This window comes from Ranitomeya variabilis, chromosome 4 (assembly GCF_051348905.1).
Source record: "Ranitomeya variabilis isolate aRanVar5 chromosome 4, aRanVar5.hap1, whole genome shotgun sequence".
Lineage (NCBI taxonomy): Eukaryota > Metazoa > Chordata > Amphibia > Anura > Dendrobatidae > Ranitomeya > Ranitomeya variabilis.
The window spans coordinates 653,655,144-653,671,768 of NC_135235.1; the positions used below are offsets into that span (position 1 = coordinate 653,655,144).

Here is a 16,625-nt window from a genome sequence, read left to right on the forward strand (position 1 = left end):
ATGCCATGTCCCGTTTGGAGAGCCCCTGATGTGCCTAAACAGTGGAAACCCCCTAATTATAACTGAAACCCTAATCCAAACACACCCCTTACCCTAATCCCAACAGTAACCCTAACCACTCCTCTAACCCAGACACACCCAACCCTATTCCCAACCGTAAATGTAATCCAAACCCTAACCCTATCTTTAGCCCCAACCCTAACTGTAGCCCCAACCCTAGCCCCAACCCTAGCAATAACCCTAGCCCTATCACTAGCCCTAACACTAGCTGTAACACTAGCCCTAACCCTAGCCCTAACCCTAACCCTAGCCCCAACCCTAGCCCTAACCCTAACCCTAGCCCCATCCCTAGCCCTAACCCTAGCCCCAACCCTAGCCCTAACCCTAACCCTAGCCCTAACCCTTGCCCTAACCCTAACCCTAGCCCTAACTCTAGCCCTAACCTTAACCCTAATGGGAAAATGGAAATAAATACATTTTTTTATTTTTTTATTTTTCCCTAACTAAGGGGGTAATGAAGGGGGGTTTGATTTACTTTTATAGCGGGTTTTTTAGCGGATTTTTATGATTGGCAGCCGTCACACACTGAAAGACGCTTTTCATTGCAAAAAATATTTTTTGCGTTACCACATTTTGAGAGCTGTAATTTTTCCATATTTGAGTCCACAGAGTCATGTGAGATCTTGTTTTTTGCGGGACGAGTTGACATTTTTATTGGTAACATTTTCGGACACGTGACATTTTTTGATCGCTTTTTATTCCGATTTTTGTGAGGCAGAGTGATCAAAAGCCAGCTATTCATGAATTTCTTTTGGGGGGAGGTGTTTATACCGTTCCGCGTTTGGTAAAATTGATAAAGCAGTTTTATTCTTCGGGTCAGTACGATTACAGCAATATCTCATTTATATCATTTTTTTATGTTTTGGCGCTTTTATACAATAAAAACTATTTTATAGAAAAAATAATTATTTTGGTATCGCTTTATTCTCAGGACTATAACTTTTTTATTTTTTCTTTGATGACGCTGTATGGCGGCTCGTTTTTTGCGGGACAAGATGACGTTTTCAGCGGTACCATGTTTATTTATATCAGTCTTTTTGATCGCGTGTTATTCCACTTTTTGTTCAGCGGTATGATAATAAAGCGTTGTTTTTTGCCTCGTTTTTTTTTTTTTTCTTACAGTGTTTACTGAAGGGGTTAACTAGTGGGGCAGTTTTATAGGTTGGGTCGTTACGGACGCGGCGATACTAAATATCTGTACTTTTATTGTTTTTTTTATTTTATTTAGCTAAAGAAATGTATTTATGGGAATAATATATTTTTTTTTTCTTTATTTAGGATATTTTTTTTATTTTTTTTTTACACACATATGGGGAATTTTTTTTAAACTTTTTTACTTTGTCCCAGGGGGGGACATTACAGATCATTGATCTGACAGTGTGCACAGCACTCTGTCAGATCGACGATCTGCTGTGCAGGGCTGCAGGCTTACCAGCGCCTGCTCTGAGCAGGCACTCGGTAAGCCACCTCCCTCCCTGCAGGACCCGGATGCCGCGGCCATCTTGGATCCGGGACCTGCGGCGAGGAGGGAGGTAGGAGACCCTCGGAGCAACGCATCACATCGCGTTGCTCCGGGGAGTCTCAGGGAAGCACGCAGGGAGCCCCCTCCCTGCGCGATGCTTCCCTATACCGCCTGTACACCGTGATCATGTTTGATCGCGGTGTGCCGGGGGTTAATGTGCCGGGGTGGTCCGTGACCGCTCCTGGCACATAGTGCCGGATGTCAGCTGCGATATGCAGCTGACACCCGGCCGCGATCAGCCGCGCTCCCTCCGTGAGCGCGGCCGATCGCGTATGACGTACTATCCCGTCGGTGGTCATACGGGCCCACCCCACCTCGACGGGATAGTACGTCTGATATCAGAAAGGGGTTAATAAACTTAAGTTATTGTTGTTATTAGAACTCCTTAATAAACTGTTCTTAATAAACGTGTTGGTAGATTTTTACCTATAATTCTTAATTATTCTCCTGCCCTGCAGAGCATCTCACGTATACCTGCAAAATATCCCCTGACTTGCAGAGCATTTAACCTATATCTCTTTGCTATTCTCTGTCCTGCAGAGCATCTCACCTATAATTCTATATTATTCTTCTGCCCTGCAGTGCATCTTACCTATAATTCTATATTATTCTTCTGCCCTGCAGAGCATCTTACCTATAATTCTATATTATTCTTCTGCCCTGAAGAGCATCTCACGTATACCTGCATAATATCCCCCTGTCCTGCAGAGCACTTAACCTATATCTCTTTGCTATTCTTTGTCCTGCAGAGCATTTCACCTATAATTCTATATTATTCTTCTGCCCTGCAGAGCATCTCTCATATACCTGCATACTCTTCCCCTGTCCTGCAGAGCATTTAACCTATAGGTCTTTGCTATTCTCTGTCCTGCAGAGCATCTCACCTATAATTATATATTATTCTTCTGCCCTGCAGAGCATCTCATGTATACATGCATATACTATCCCCCTGTCCTACAGAGCATTTAACCTATAATTCAGCCTGTGGGCAATTTTCTGTGGGCATTCTTCACCTTGCACCTCAAATATCATGGATCTGAAACTTTGTGATGCTGCAATTGGCAATTTTCTGTGTGGGCAATTTTCCGTGTGGGCAATGCATGAAACGTTATCTAAAGAATTTTTTATTTTGTACTTTATCCAAACTTTTGCTGTAGCTGTTAACTTTTTTTAAAAAAAAAACTTGATAACCATTGAGAATAATGAAAAGAAACATAGTTCACCTGACTGATCCACCACATGTTCTTCACCCCTCTAAGGGAAAATTTCATCTGTATTTTTATATCCTTATGACATTGTCTATTACAATATCATAGCTCACTCCATATTGTGAGGCAGTGACCTCTGTTACAGCTAGGGGGCGCAGTTTGTTCTCCCCAGGATGCGCACAGAGGCGTGGTGAGGCCATGAGGGGTTGTTGTAGTCGCAGGTGTGGCTGTGATTACAATTGTTAAAAGCCCTGTAGTATAGAGAGGTTTGAGAATTGAGTCTTGAGGAGTCTCAGGTGTGTCAAGGCCAGAGTGAGGACTGATAACCCACAGCATACACAGTGGTGCTGCTGTCCATGATGACTGGTCACGGATGTGGACAGTAGGGTTGAGCGAAACGGATTGGACATTTTCAAAAATCGCCGACTTTCAGCAAAGTCGGGTTTCATGAAACCCGACCCGATCCCACTGTTGGATCGGCCATGCGGTCGGCGATCTTCGCGCCAAAGTCGCGTTTCATATGACGCTTTCCCCGCCATTTTTCAGCCAATGAAGGAGTGTGGGCAGCGTGATGACAGGTTCCGGCTTGCTTTCTGCGGCGTCACAGGGGGTAAAACCGCCATCTTACCGTTTGGGATGTAGCGATTTCTACAGTCCAACACAACCTCTGGGGAGAGAGGAGAGAGAGAGAGACTTTGCTCCCCCATTGACTTACATTGGGTTTCGTGTTTCGGTCGATCTACGACTTTGCGCAATAATCGGACCATTTGACTCGACTTTTGACAAAGTCGGGTTTCGCAAAACCCGACTCAATCCTAAAAAAGTTAAAGTCGCTCAACCCTAGTGGACAGGTCTTGTGCCTGGAGGTGAACCGGAGGTAGACTGTCCTGTGCCCGAAGGAAGGACCAGCGTGTGTCACAGCTGCAGACAGGAGGATGTCAAGGTCTGTGTACGGCTGTGAGTAGAGACTGTGATACAGCGGTGCAGGACACCCATGGAACTAGTCAGAGGAGGATTGGCGTGTGTAGTGACTACAATATAATGGATACTGTAATGAACTGAACACTGAAGTTATGTGCATTTAAGTTATATGCTTGAAACCTTTTCTGTGTGAATATAACGCATTAAAGAGACGTTTATGTTTGAACTTTGTGGGTCACTGCCTCTTCACTGCTACCGGTGACTTACAATATTTATTTGTTTAGTATTTTGGTAAAAGGGCTGAATATAAAGCTGAAAAACCTAAAAGACCAAAGAGCTCGCAACAATTAACACAGTAGTACCAGCCAGTGACTAAGGAGAATCTGTGACTTATCTTGATTTAGTAGTTACTACTCACCTGGGTGAAAGTCAAATGTAGGAGTCTCCTCTTTACACCACTCATCATCCCTCACATATGTCTCTATAGTATTAATATGGGTCAAATCTTCTCCCTGAAACAAACATTGTAAAAGTCACATGCATGAAAAAAGAAGAAATGCTTGTCATGAACCAACCTGGATGCGGGATGTGGGAGAGCAGACCCCAACGCGCGTTTCGCAATGTTGCACGCCCCCCAAGGAAGCAGCATTGCGAAACGTGCGTTGGGGTCTGCTCTCCCACGTCCCGCATCCAGGTTGGTTCATGACAAGCATTTCTTCTTTTTTCATATCACCCACTGCATGCCATTTACAGACTTCTTGTTCCAGCACAGTCTGAATGACATTGGCCTGCATACGCTGCACTTTAGTACTATTTCTTGTATATTATTATCTCAACCCTAATGTTTCCCTGTATCATGCAGTATTATGCAGTTATTATTGTTTACATTCTGGGTTCGTATATGAATTTATGAAGTACCATATGCTCTGTTAGCACATTCAGCACCTGGCTGTGTTTATTTGGATTATACAAACATATGTGTATCTTTTTTTTTGTCAGTGTATTTAGTATTTCTGCTGTCTGTACTTTGATACAAGCATATCTGTATTATTTATTTACTTCATGATTACATTTTCACCAACTGGTCTGCTGACGTGGCACCATGCTGTCGCTTTACCCTGATTTTCTCTATATTTATCTGTTTTTATGGCTAAATATTGTCTTGTTGGAATTTTGAATAAAATTTATATATATATTTTCACAAGTTGCTCTAGGACCCATTTTCTTTGTTTGGTTTATCCCCATCCTAGTATACACGTCCTCCTCATCCCTGGCCTGGTATACATGACCCCCTAATCCCTTTCCTGGTATGCATGGCCCCATCTTCCTGGTATGCATGGCCCCAACTTTATACTCTGGTATGATTGGCCCCCTCATCCCTATCCCGGTATGCATGGCCATATTCTTATCCTAGTATGATTGGCCCCCATCCCCATCATGGTACGCAGGGACCCTATCCCTATCCTGGAATCATTGGTCCCCATCCTGGTCTGCATGGCCCTTATCACAAAAAAACATGTTCCGATGCCAGCAGCTAATTTATGCTTGTAAGCAGCGCATGTCAAGGCCTTAAGTAGCGGGCACAAGGGAATGCCCAGCAGCTGCAGGAAGCTGGTTGCTAAGGCTAACAGCATGTCTACTATTAAAGAGAAATGAATATTCACTGAACATTCATTTCTCTTTAACAGTGGACACAGGAGTTAGCTGCAGCCACCGCCTCTTGCCTCCTTTGACCCTCTGCCACTCCCCCACCTTTCTACCACAGCCAGAGCAGGTACATCCAGACTATAAGATGCACCTTTTGATTTTCCTCCACAATTTTGGTGGAAAAAAAGTGCATCTTATAGTCTGAAAAATATGGTAATACTGGTGGATAAACCAAGACTGAGCACAAGATCTTCATGGCAGTCTACACATGATAGGGGAGATCTCATGACACCTTCTCTCCATCTACCTGATGATTCTGAGGAACATTGGGATTTACTTGTTTACAGTCATGTGGAAGAAGAGGATGGGGACATCTCTCTGGTGTTGTCCTCTTACTGGATACAACTGGAGGAAAACACATACAGGGACTGAATTCATTATTTACATACAGATGATTATAAATCACGTTTATTTAGTCCTGTCTATTACCTGGTGACGTGAGGGGCTGGGGAACCTCCATCATGATATCCTTGTACAGATCTTTGTGTTCTTCTAAATACTCCCACTCCTCCATGGAGAAATAGACGGTGACATCCTGACACCTTATAGGAACCTGACACATACAATGATATTGTCATCCCCCTGATCCCTTCATAGCGTTACTGTATAATGTCCCAGCATTCCCAGCAGTGTCACCTCTCCAGTCAGCAGCTCAATCATCTTGTAGGTGAGTTCTAGGATCTTCTGGTCATTGATGTTTTCATGTACTAAGGGGTGAGGTGGAGGCCCCATAATTGGGCTCAGGGGTCTTCCCCCTCCCTCAGACACAGGGGCCTGACAGCGCTCACTAGAGGTCTTCTTCACCACTGTGTAATCCTGGTTATGGAAATACACATTAATAAATCTCACTACAGACATTTCCAGAGTCCTCACCTCTCCAGTTCTGTCCATCTGTTATTCCCATAGATGAGAATGATGTAATGTGACGTCATCAGAATCTCTCACCTCACCAGTAAGATGGAAGAGGATCTCTATGGTGAGGTGCAATATTGTCTCCGCCATCTTGTCCCTGTCCCTATCCATCCTTGATGGATCAATCAGGAAAATTCTCTTATATAGAAGATCTCCACTGAGAGGATCCGATATTGTAGAAACCTGGATGAGAAAATGATAAGTCATAAAAAATAAAAGTTCTGGAGATCAGTGGAAGAGGAGATATAAAGCAGCTCCTCAAAATTTAAGAGCAGACCATGTCACATCTTCACATGAACACTACAGATAATCACTAGCCATAGGAGGTCTTGCCAACATATGTGGCAAATCAATAAAACCAACCAGCGCTGCACCTCATAGTCACCATATAAGAGCTGACAACCAACAGGCAAAACCTGTGCTATTGCATTTTCACCAGTAATGTAATGTGATGTGACAAAATATATGAAGGACGTACAAGGCCACTACAAAAACCTCAGTGGAAACGGGTCAGGAATATGGCAGGAAGTTTCCTGAGTCACCACTTATCAAAGTATTTTATAGAACTACATGCAAGTACCAATCAAGTGATATCAGCTTTTGGGGAAGAGAAAGTTTCCATAAGCTGTATTGAGGGTGATTATTTAGTAAAACAAAATGTATAAAACCAAATCCAAATGGATTTATCATTTGAATACTGTAAAAATACTGTAAAAACATTTGAATACTGGAAAAATAGAGACAGGTAAAAGTAATAAGCGGAGATGCCGCACCTACAGTGGGTACGGAAAATTTTCAGACCCCTTTAAATTTTTCACTCTTTGTTTCATTCCCGCCATTTGGTAAATTCAAAAAAGTTCATTTTTTTCTCATTAATGTACACTCTGCACCCCATCTTGACTGAAAAAAAACCAAATGTAGTAATTTTTGCAAACTTATTAAAAAAGAAAAATTGTACACCCAACTGATCCCTGTACAGACTAGAAAAGTCTCTTGCCGCCCAACTGAAAACATCTCCTTGGACCCGACGCCCTAAAAGGCAGTTAAGGAGTTTCTTGTAGCTAATGAATTACCAAAGGAGAAGCCGCACATAAATCTTACAAAAGGGAATGAAGAGCATATAGGGATACACCACGGTAAGACTCTAAAAACGTTCACACAGGATAGACAGGCGAAAATACAAAGAACCAAAAAAATAAAGGGACTAAGTGAAGACCTCCCAGACTCCAAGAGTGGAAGAAAGGAAATGTTGCTGGGTAGGATAACTCACAAACAGACTGCAGGAAAGCAATGGAGATTACTAAGGCAATATAATTCCTAGCTAGGCAGTTGGAACACCAAACACCCGTCAACCTTCAAGTATAACCAGCAAAGAAAGCAGGTGTAAGATGAGTATAACCACTGAAGATCTGAGGTTGTGGGCTACAAAAATCACCTAAGCAGGTTAATTATGCAACTATTTTTATTTCATACATCCATGGTTGTACAACAAATCCATGTAGATGGCCAACATATAATGTCCTCAGCCCACAAGTTCCCAATCTGAGATTGGTCGTTCCACTGGCCCGGTACCAGGCGATACCCACTGTCTCCCAACTTTTGGTTGGCCCACAGCTCGTACAGCTGGTATAGTGTGCAGTCACAGCCTATGTTCCTCCAGATGATGGATATCACGAACATAGCTCATGGATATCCCTCCAGCCAACAATCAATCTCCAAAACTCCATAAATCTTCCATCCATCCCAGCTTGGATCATTGCCCTTTAAAGTACCTCTAACAACTGCCTGATTTCTGAGGATGACCTGACGAGCAAGCAAATCACTAATAAAACACAGCAAGAAAATATCTACTAAAACACAACATTATCGATGCAACCGATGCTCTGTGCTGGAAAAAGTCTCTATCTCATAGAGGTGTGGTCTCCGCTCTACGTCCATTTGTCCTATAGTCTTTAGTAAGCGGCCATATCCTAACAGCACTCCTAAGATGTGATAGGACAGAACCAAATGAGGAAGTGAGAGACACCTGAACAGCATCAAAGGAAAGGAAAGCAAAGACAAGGGACGAATCAGCAGTTGGACAGAGACAGAAAAGGTTGCGGTTCATCAGAGAGGAAAACCAACTATGGAGCAAGTGAATCCACTAACAGAGCAGAGACAACTGGGTGGCACCTCGGGATTTGTTCCTTTTGTTGTGGCAGAATCTAAGGCCGGGAGCACATAATCTTCCCTTTTGGGAAGTACATTTGAACAGCAAGGTGGCTTGTTGTTGAAGGGAAATAGAGAAAAAAAAAAAAAATCTTTAAATCTTCAGCATAGCGAGTGTGAGTGAGCTGAGTGTGACCTGAGCGTAAGTGTGGACGGCGGTAAGTGTGACTTGTGATTCAGTGACTTTGGAATCAGGGAGTTTCCAAGGGAGGAATTGCTGTCTGTTTTTAATTAATACTTTGTATTTATTTTTTATATAACGTTTCTGTGGTGCAATCCCCATTAGGAAATGTGCTCCACAATTGTTAATGCCATCCAGTGCACATCTTGCCTCATGTATGCAGTCCTTGATCAGCCGGTCGAGGGTGCATACTGCTGTGCGAGATGTGAGCACGTTGTGCATTTGGAATCCCAGATACTGGATCTAAGTGTGCAGCTGGCAACACTGAGATCCATAGACAATATGGAGAGGAGTCTTCTGCTCACTGAGCAGACGCTCAATGGGATAGATGAGGAGGGGGATGGCAGGATGGAGCTGCAGGACAGTAAGGCAGTTAGCTGGGTGACAGATAGAAGGCGGGGTAGAGGGAAGAGTGCCAGGGAGGCTAGTCCTGATCTGGCACACCCCAATAAGTTCGCTAAGTTGGCAGATGAGGGGGGTGCCAGTACAGGGGTAGCACTGCTGCAGCCAGGCATGTCCTCTCAAAGCCGGAGGAGTGACTGCTCCAGTAAGGAGGGAAATAGGAGAGCAGGGCAGGCCAGACAGGTGCTGGTAGTGGGGGACTCAATTATTAGGGGAACAGATAGGGCAGTCTGTCACAAAGACAGGGATCGTCGAACGGTGTGCTGCCTACCTGGCGCTCGAGTCCGACACATCGCTGATCGGGTGGACAGATTACTGGGAGGGGCTGGTGAGGACCCAGCGGTCATGGTGCACATTGGCACAAATGACAAAGTTAGAGGTAGGTGGAAGGTCCTTAAAGATGATTTCAGGGAATTAGGCTGCAAGCTGAAAGCAAGGACCTCCAACGTGGTATTTTCCGAAATACTGCCTGTACCACGTGCCACGCCAGAGAGGCAACGGGAGATTAGGGAGGTTAATAAGTGGCTCAAGAATTGGTGTAAGAAGGAGGGGTTTGGGTTCCTGCAGAACTGGGCCGACTTCTCAGTTGGCTACAGGCTCTACGCTAGGGACGGGCTGCACCTCAATGGGGAAGGTGCCGCTGTGCTGGGGGAGAAAATGGCTAGAAGGTTGGAGGAGTGTTTAAACTAGGGATTGGGGGGGAGGGTATTCATTTTATAGGAGGGGAAGATAGTGCAGATAGAGACCTGGGCACAAATAAGGAAGTTGGGGGTGGCGGTGGCATGGGGGGTGGGGTTAGGACAGTTAGTAATTTAAGAAAGAATAGAGGTACAGAAAGGAACATCAAGTGCATGTATACTAATGCCAGAAGCCTCGCCAACAAAATGGACGAATTTGAACTAATGTTGTTGGAACATAATTATGACATGGTGGGGATATCTGAAACATGGCTGGATGAGAGCCATGACTGGGCTGTTAACTTGCAGGGCTATAGTCTGTTCAGAAATGACCGTACAGATAAGCGAGGGGGAGGGGTGTGTCTGTATGTAAAATCCACCTTAAAACCCATCCGGCGTGATAATATAGGTGAATCTAATGAAAATGTAGAGTCCCTGTGGGTGGAGATAAGGGGAGGGGGAAAAAATAATAAATTATTGATAGGGGTTTGTTATAAATCTCCAAAAATAATGGAAGCAATGGAGAATATCCTCGTTAAGCAAATAGATGAAGCTGCGACTCAAGGAGAAGTCATTATTATGGGGGACTTCAACTACCCTGAAATAGATTGGGGAACAGAAACCTGCAATTCCAGTAAAGGTAATCGGTTTTTGACAACTATGAGAGACAATTACCTTTCACAACTGGTTCAGGACCCAACAAGAAGGGGGGCACTGCTAGACCTAATATTAACCAACAGGCCAGACCGCATATCAAATATAAGGGTTGGGGGTCACTTGGGGAATAGTGATCACAAAATAATAAGTTTTCAGGTCTCCTTTATTAAGATGTGTAGTAGAGGGGTGACAAGGACACTAAACTTCAGGAGGGCAAATTTCCAACGGATGAGAGAGGATCTTGGTGCAATTAACTGGGACGATATCCTGAGACACAAAAATACACAAAGAAAATGGGAGACGTTTATTAGCATCCTGGATAGGACCTGTGCACAGTATATACCGTATGGGAATAAACATACTAGAAATAGGAGGAAACCAATATGGCTAAATAGAGCTGTAAGGGGTGCAATAAGGGACAAAAAGAAAGCATTTAGAGAATTAAAGGAAGTAGGTAGTGAGGAGGCATTAAATAAATACAGAAAATTAAATAAATTCTGTAAAAAGCAAATCAAGGCAGCAAAGATTGAGACAGAGAGACTCATTGCCAGAGAGAGTAAAAATAATCCCAAAATATTCTTTAACTATATAAATAGTAAGAAACTAAAAAATGATAGTGTTGGCCCCCTTAAAAATAGTCTGGGTGAAATGGTGGATGAGGATGGGGAAAAAGCCAATATGCTAAATGACTTTTTTTCATCAGTATTTACAAAAGAAAATCCCATGGCAGCCAATATGACTAGTGATAAAAATTCCCAATTAAATGTTACCTGCTTAACCCAGCTGGAAGTACGGCGGCGTCTAAAAATCACTAAAATTGACAAATCTCCGGGCCCGGATGGGATACACCCCCGAGTACTGCAGGAACTAAGTACAGTCATTGATAGACCGTTATTTTTAATCTTTAAAGAGTCCATAATAACAGGGTCTGTACCACAGGACTGGCGTATAGCAAATGTGGTGCCAATATTTAAAAAGGGGACAAAAACTGAACTCGGAAATTATAGGCCAGTAAGTTTAACCTCTACTGTGGGTAAAATCCTGGAGGGCATTCTAAGGGATGCTATACTGGAGTATCTGAAGAGGAATAACCTCATGACCCAGTATCAGCACGGGTTTACTAGGGACCGTTCATGTCAGACTAATTTGATCAGCTTCTATGAAGAGGTAAGTTCCGGACTGGACCAAGGGAGCCCAGTGGATGTAGTGTATATGGACTTTTCAAAAGCTTTTGATACGGTGCCACACAAAAGGTTGATACATAAAATGAGAATAATGGGGATAGGGGAAAATATGTGCAAGTGGGTTGAGAGCTGGCTCAGGGATAGGAAACAAAGGGTGGTTATTAATGGAGCACACTCGGACTGGGTCGCGGTTAGCAGTGAGGTACCACAGGGGTCAGTATTGGGCCCTCTTCTTTTTAACATATTTATTAATGACCTTGTAGGGGGCATTCAGAGTAGAATTTCAATATTTGCAGATGACACTAAACTCTGCAGGGTAATCAATACAGAGGAGGACAATTTTATATTACAGGATGATTTATGTAAACTAGAAGCTTGGGCTGATAAATGGCAAATGAGCTTTAATGGGGATAAATGTAAGGTCATGCACTTCGGTAGAAGTAATAAGATGTATAACTATGTGCTTAATTCTAAAACTCTGGGTAAAACTGTCAATGAAAAGGAGCTGGGTGTATGGGTGGATGACAAACTCATATTCAGTGGCCAGTGTCAGGCAGCTGCTACAAAGGCAAATAAAATAATGGGATGTATTAAAAGAGGCATAGATGCTCATGAGGAGAACATAATTTTACCTCTATACAAGTCACTAGTTCGACCACACTTAGAATACTGTGCACAGTTCTGGTCTCCGGTGTATAAGAAAGACATAGCTGAACTGGAGCGGGTGCAGAGAAGAGCGACCAAGGTTATTAGAGGACTGGGGGTCTGCAATACCAAGATAGGTTATTACACTTGGGGCTATTTAGTTTGGAAAAACGAAGGCTAAGGGGTGATCTTATGTTAATGTATAAATATATGAGGGGACAGTACAAAGACCTTTCTGATGATCTTTTTAATCATAGACCTGAGACAGGGACAAGGGGGCATCCTCTACGTCTGGAGGAAAAAAGGTTTAAGCATAATAACAGACGCGGGTTCTTTACTGTAAGAGCAGTGAGACTATGGAACTCTCTGCCGTATGATGTTGTAATGAGTGATTCATTACTTAAATTTAAGAGGGGCCTGGATACCTTTCTGGAAAAGTATACTGTTACAGGGTATGTATACTAGATTCCTTGATAAGGCGTTGATCCAGGGAACTAGTCTGATTGCCGTATGTGGGGTCGGGAAGGAATTTTTTTCCCCATGGTGGAGCTTACTCTTACCACATGGGGTTTTTTTGCCTTCCCCTGGATCAACATGTTAGGTTAGGCTATGGGTTGAACTAGATGGACTTAAAGTCTTCCTTCAACCTTAATAACTATGTAACTATGTAACTATGTAACTATAATCCAGGAGTGGCAGCGCATGTTCATTGCATCCAAGGTGCTTCAGTCTATAGAACGCATGTGAATCCAATTGTGTTCACTAAACACAATACATTCTATTGGTGTAATTTCTCTTACAAAGATTAGTGTCTCCACAAGAAAAATTGACATGCTGCAGTCTGGAAACATGCACCGCATGTCAGTCTCACGGGTGATCCGCAGGCGTCTGTGGATGCATAGTGTAACAAAGACCTGGCACTCAACTTGTAATATATGCAAGCGGTTTTTATTCCAAATGCAGTAACAGCAAAAACGTTTCGGTCATAAACAGCGACCTTCATCAGTTACTGTAAATTATGTAATTATCAACAGAAAATATAAAAAACAAAGTACATACAAACATTATATGGCACAATATCAGGTATTCAATTGGACAAGATTAGAAATAGTAATTACATCCTGGCACAGTCATGTAGGAATTGTTGGACAGAGTAGGTGAGACTACGTACCGTATTGTAAGGGATGGTGAGATAAGTATTGTGTCCTTAATAACAGACAAGAGCATATACGGCTGAAAAAATTAAACAAGGGTAAGTGTGTAAAAAAGTGGGGAGTATAACTCCACTGCCATAGACCAAAGTGGACGTGACATATAAGCATACCCCTATTCAGGAAGGCACAGGTTTGAAGATATTAATAAGAGCGCAGCCTGTTGTAAAAATATATATAGTGTATAGTTAGGGTACTGGCCCCCCATGAAGAAGGGGGAAAAAAAAAGTGATGCTTGAGGCGGTGATCAGAGCGCTGTGCGTTATCTTACCCGACTGTCGTGCTGCAGACGCGGACTCCACCGCTTGTCTGTAATGTGCGGTCAGACTGCCCCATAAAAAGCACATGGAAGGGGCGGTGGGTGTACGGACGCCGAAAACCGGAAGTGGGCGGTACACAAAGAGCACCGCTGTGTGTTAGGAGTGGATGTGACGTTTCCAACATGGAGGTGTGTTCCACAGGCATACTGGGTGCGTTCCACCCATACAAACATGGTGCGGACGCTGTATACTCCGCACATGGAAGGAGCGGAGGATGTGCGGACGGCGAAAAAAGGAAGTTGGCGGTACGCAATGAGCACCGCTGTGTGTTGGGAGCGGATGTGACGTTTCAAACATGGAGGTGCATTCCACAGACATATTGGGTGCGTTCCACCCATACAAGCATAGTGCGATAGTGTGGACGCTGTGCACTCCGTGTGGAGACTGGGCATACATGGTCTGAACACTACGGAAGGGTCATCCAATATATAATTATGAAAGGCCGCTCAATATCATAAGTTGAATTATCCTAACACTGTATAGGGATGGAAAAATAATAGAGATACATCAAGAAATATACTATCATCATAATGCAGGCAGTGCAGGGAATACCATAGTAGATGTAGTGTGACAATAACGGAGAATGGCACGGATTCATACACGGTGCAATGTGGTGAGGACTAGAAGGTGCTCGTGTACAATCGTGTCCAAGGATCAATATAGGCGAGACTGGGGGAATAGAGAGAGCATAGTTAGTAATTATGACAACCAAAGACAATATAATTCAGACATAATCTATATAAATGTTAACAAATCGAACTCTCTATTTAACCCCTTGGGGGTGAGTGTCTCTAGAGTGTGTATCCAGTATGCTTCTCGTTTTTTCAGGAGAGAGACCCTATCGCCACCCCGTCTGGGTGGGGGCACAGAATCAATAACCTGAAACTTCAATTGAGAGACTGAATTACCTTGTGAATGGAAATGATATGGAATTGGCAACAGAAGGTTTTTACAGCGGATAGTCGATTTACAGTATGCTTTGAGATTCTGTCTCGTGCAGGTTGTGTGGTCTTCCCAACATAAAGTAAGCCACAAGGGCACTTGACAAGATACACTACCAAAGATGCCTCACATGTGTAGTATTCCCTGATTTGATAGCTTTTGCCCGACTGGGGATGATAGAAAATACTGCCTTTTTGTACATTGCTGCACTGCACACACTGCAGACAGGGAAAGTTTCCCATTTTAGGTTTAGACAGAAACAGTGGTTTTTTAGTTTGTGTGGGGCCGATGTCAGCTCTGACTAGACTGTCCCTAAGATTAGGAGGGTCTTTTAAAGCACGGTAAGAATGGGACTTTAAATTCTGGGATATTGGGGTAAGCTGTTGTTAATAAGGGCCAGTGTTTCCTGATGTTTTTATGAAGAATGAATGAGAATGGATGATACGTATGTACAAACGGTATCCTTCTATTATGGTTAGTATTGCAGATTCTGGGTGGAGCATTCAGTTGTTCGTTTAGTACTACGGCAGGGTACCCTCTATTGAGGAATTTGGACATCATGTCGCGCAAACGCTGTCCACGTGTTTCGCTATTTGAAACAATGCGATTGGCATGTTGGAATTGTGATCTAGGTATGGAGCGTTTAACAGAAGGTGGATGAAAGCTCTGATAGTGCAAGATACTGTTCCTATCCGTGGGTTTGATATGGAGGTCAGTGGTTAGATGACTTTCAGAATCCTTGATGACAGTTGTGTCCAGGAAGCTGACTGAACTTGCATCGTGAGTCATGGTAAATTTTATACCAGGCCAGGAATCATTAAGGACTGTCAAAAATAAATTGAGGGACTCCAACGAGCCCCCCATAAGCAGAATACAATGTAATGAGTCCACAGTAGGACATGGGAGATGAAGAGGGGATGTTTGTAAATCACTGATATAGGCATTAGGGTAAGGGGGAGCTACGTTGGAGCCCATGGTGGTCACCCTGGTCTGGAGAAAGAAATTATCCTGGAAAAGAAAAAAATTGTTACACAGTACCAGTGTAAGAAGATCTATACATAGGTTCATTTGATCAATTTCCATACCGGTAGATGTTAGAAGGTGCTGTGCCGAATTGATTCCCTCAATGTGGGGGATTGAAGTATATAAGTCTCTAACGTCCATAGTAACCAAGATGGTATTAGGTGGTACAGTGTCAAGTTGCCGAATAGTACTGACAAAAGCGCCAGTGTCAAAGAGAAAAGGTGTTTTTTGAATTATTGGGGTAAGAATTTTTTCAAGAAGATTGATATAGGTGATAGAATTGATTCAGTAGAGGCCACTATGGGCCTCCCGGGAGGGTTCTGTAAATCCTTATGGATTTTAAGTAGGGTATAGAATACAGGTGTAACCGGTCTTAGGGACAGTCTAGTCGGAGCTGACATCGGCCCCACACAAACTAAGAAACCACTGTTTCTGTCTAAACCTAAAATGGGAACCTTTCCCTGTCTGCACAGTGCACAGTGCAGCAATGTACAAAAAGGCAGTATTTTCTATCATCCTCAGTCGGGTAAAAGCTATCAAATCAGGGAATACTACACATGTGAGTCATCCTTTGTAGTGTATCTTGTCAAGTGCCCTTGTGGCTTACTTTATGTTGGGGAGACCACACAACCTGTACGAGACAGAATCTCAAAGCATAAATCGACTATCCGCTGTAAAAACCTTCTGTTGCCAATTCCATATCATTTCCATTCACAAGGTCATTCAGTCTCCCAATTAAAGTATCATGTTATTGATTCTGTGCCCCCACCCAGACGGGGTGGCGATAGGGTCTCTCTCCTAAAAAAAACGAGAAGCATACTGGATACACACTCTGCAGACACTCA

At 43.3% G+C, this 16,625-nt stretch overlaps 1 protein-coding gene across 2 annotated transcripts in view; it reads right to left on the minus strand.

Annotated features, from left to right (window-relative positions):
• The window catches only part of LOC143767444 (oocyte zinc finger protein XlCOF7.1-like), a 36,471-nt gene that overhangs the window by 13,873 nt on the left and 5,973 nt on the right, over positions 1-16,625 (minus strand). For both annotated transcript variants that reach the window (XR_013213714.1, XM_077255780.1), the window contains exons 2-6: positions 6,364-6,513; positions 6,055-6,234; positions 5,848-5,971; positions 5,666-5,763; positions 4,130-4,223 (exon numbers count right to left, since the gene is read on the minus strand). Coding sequence is in view for 1 of the 2 variants with exons in the window: in XM_077255780.1 (XP_077111895.1) it covers positions 4,130-4,223; positions 5,666-5,763; positions 5,848-5,971; positions 6,055-6,234; positions 6,364-6,513 (646 nt within the window). In the remaining variant the exon portion in view is untranslated. The remainder of the gene's footprint in view (positions 1-4,129; positions 4,224-5,665; positions 5,764-5,847; positions 5,972-6,054; positions 6,235-6,363; positions 6,514-16,625) is intronic.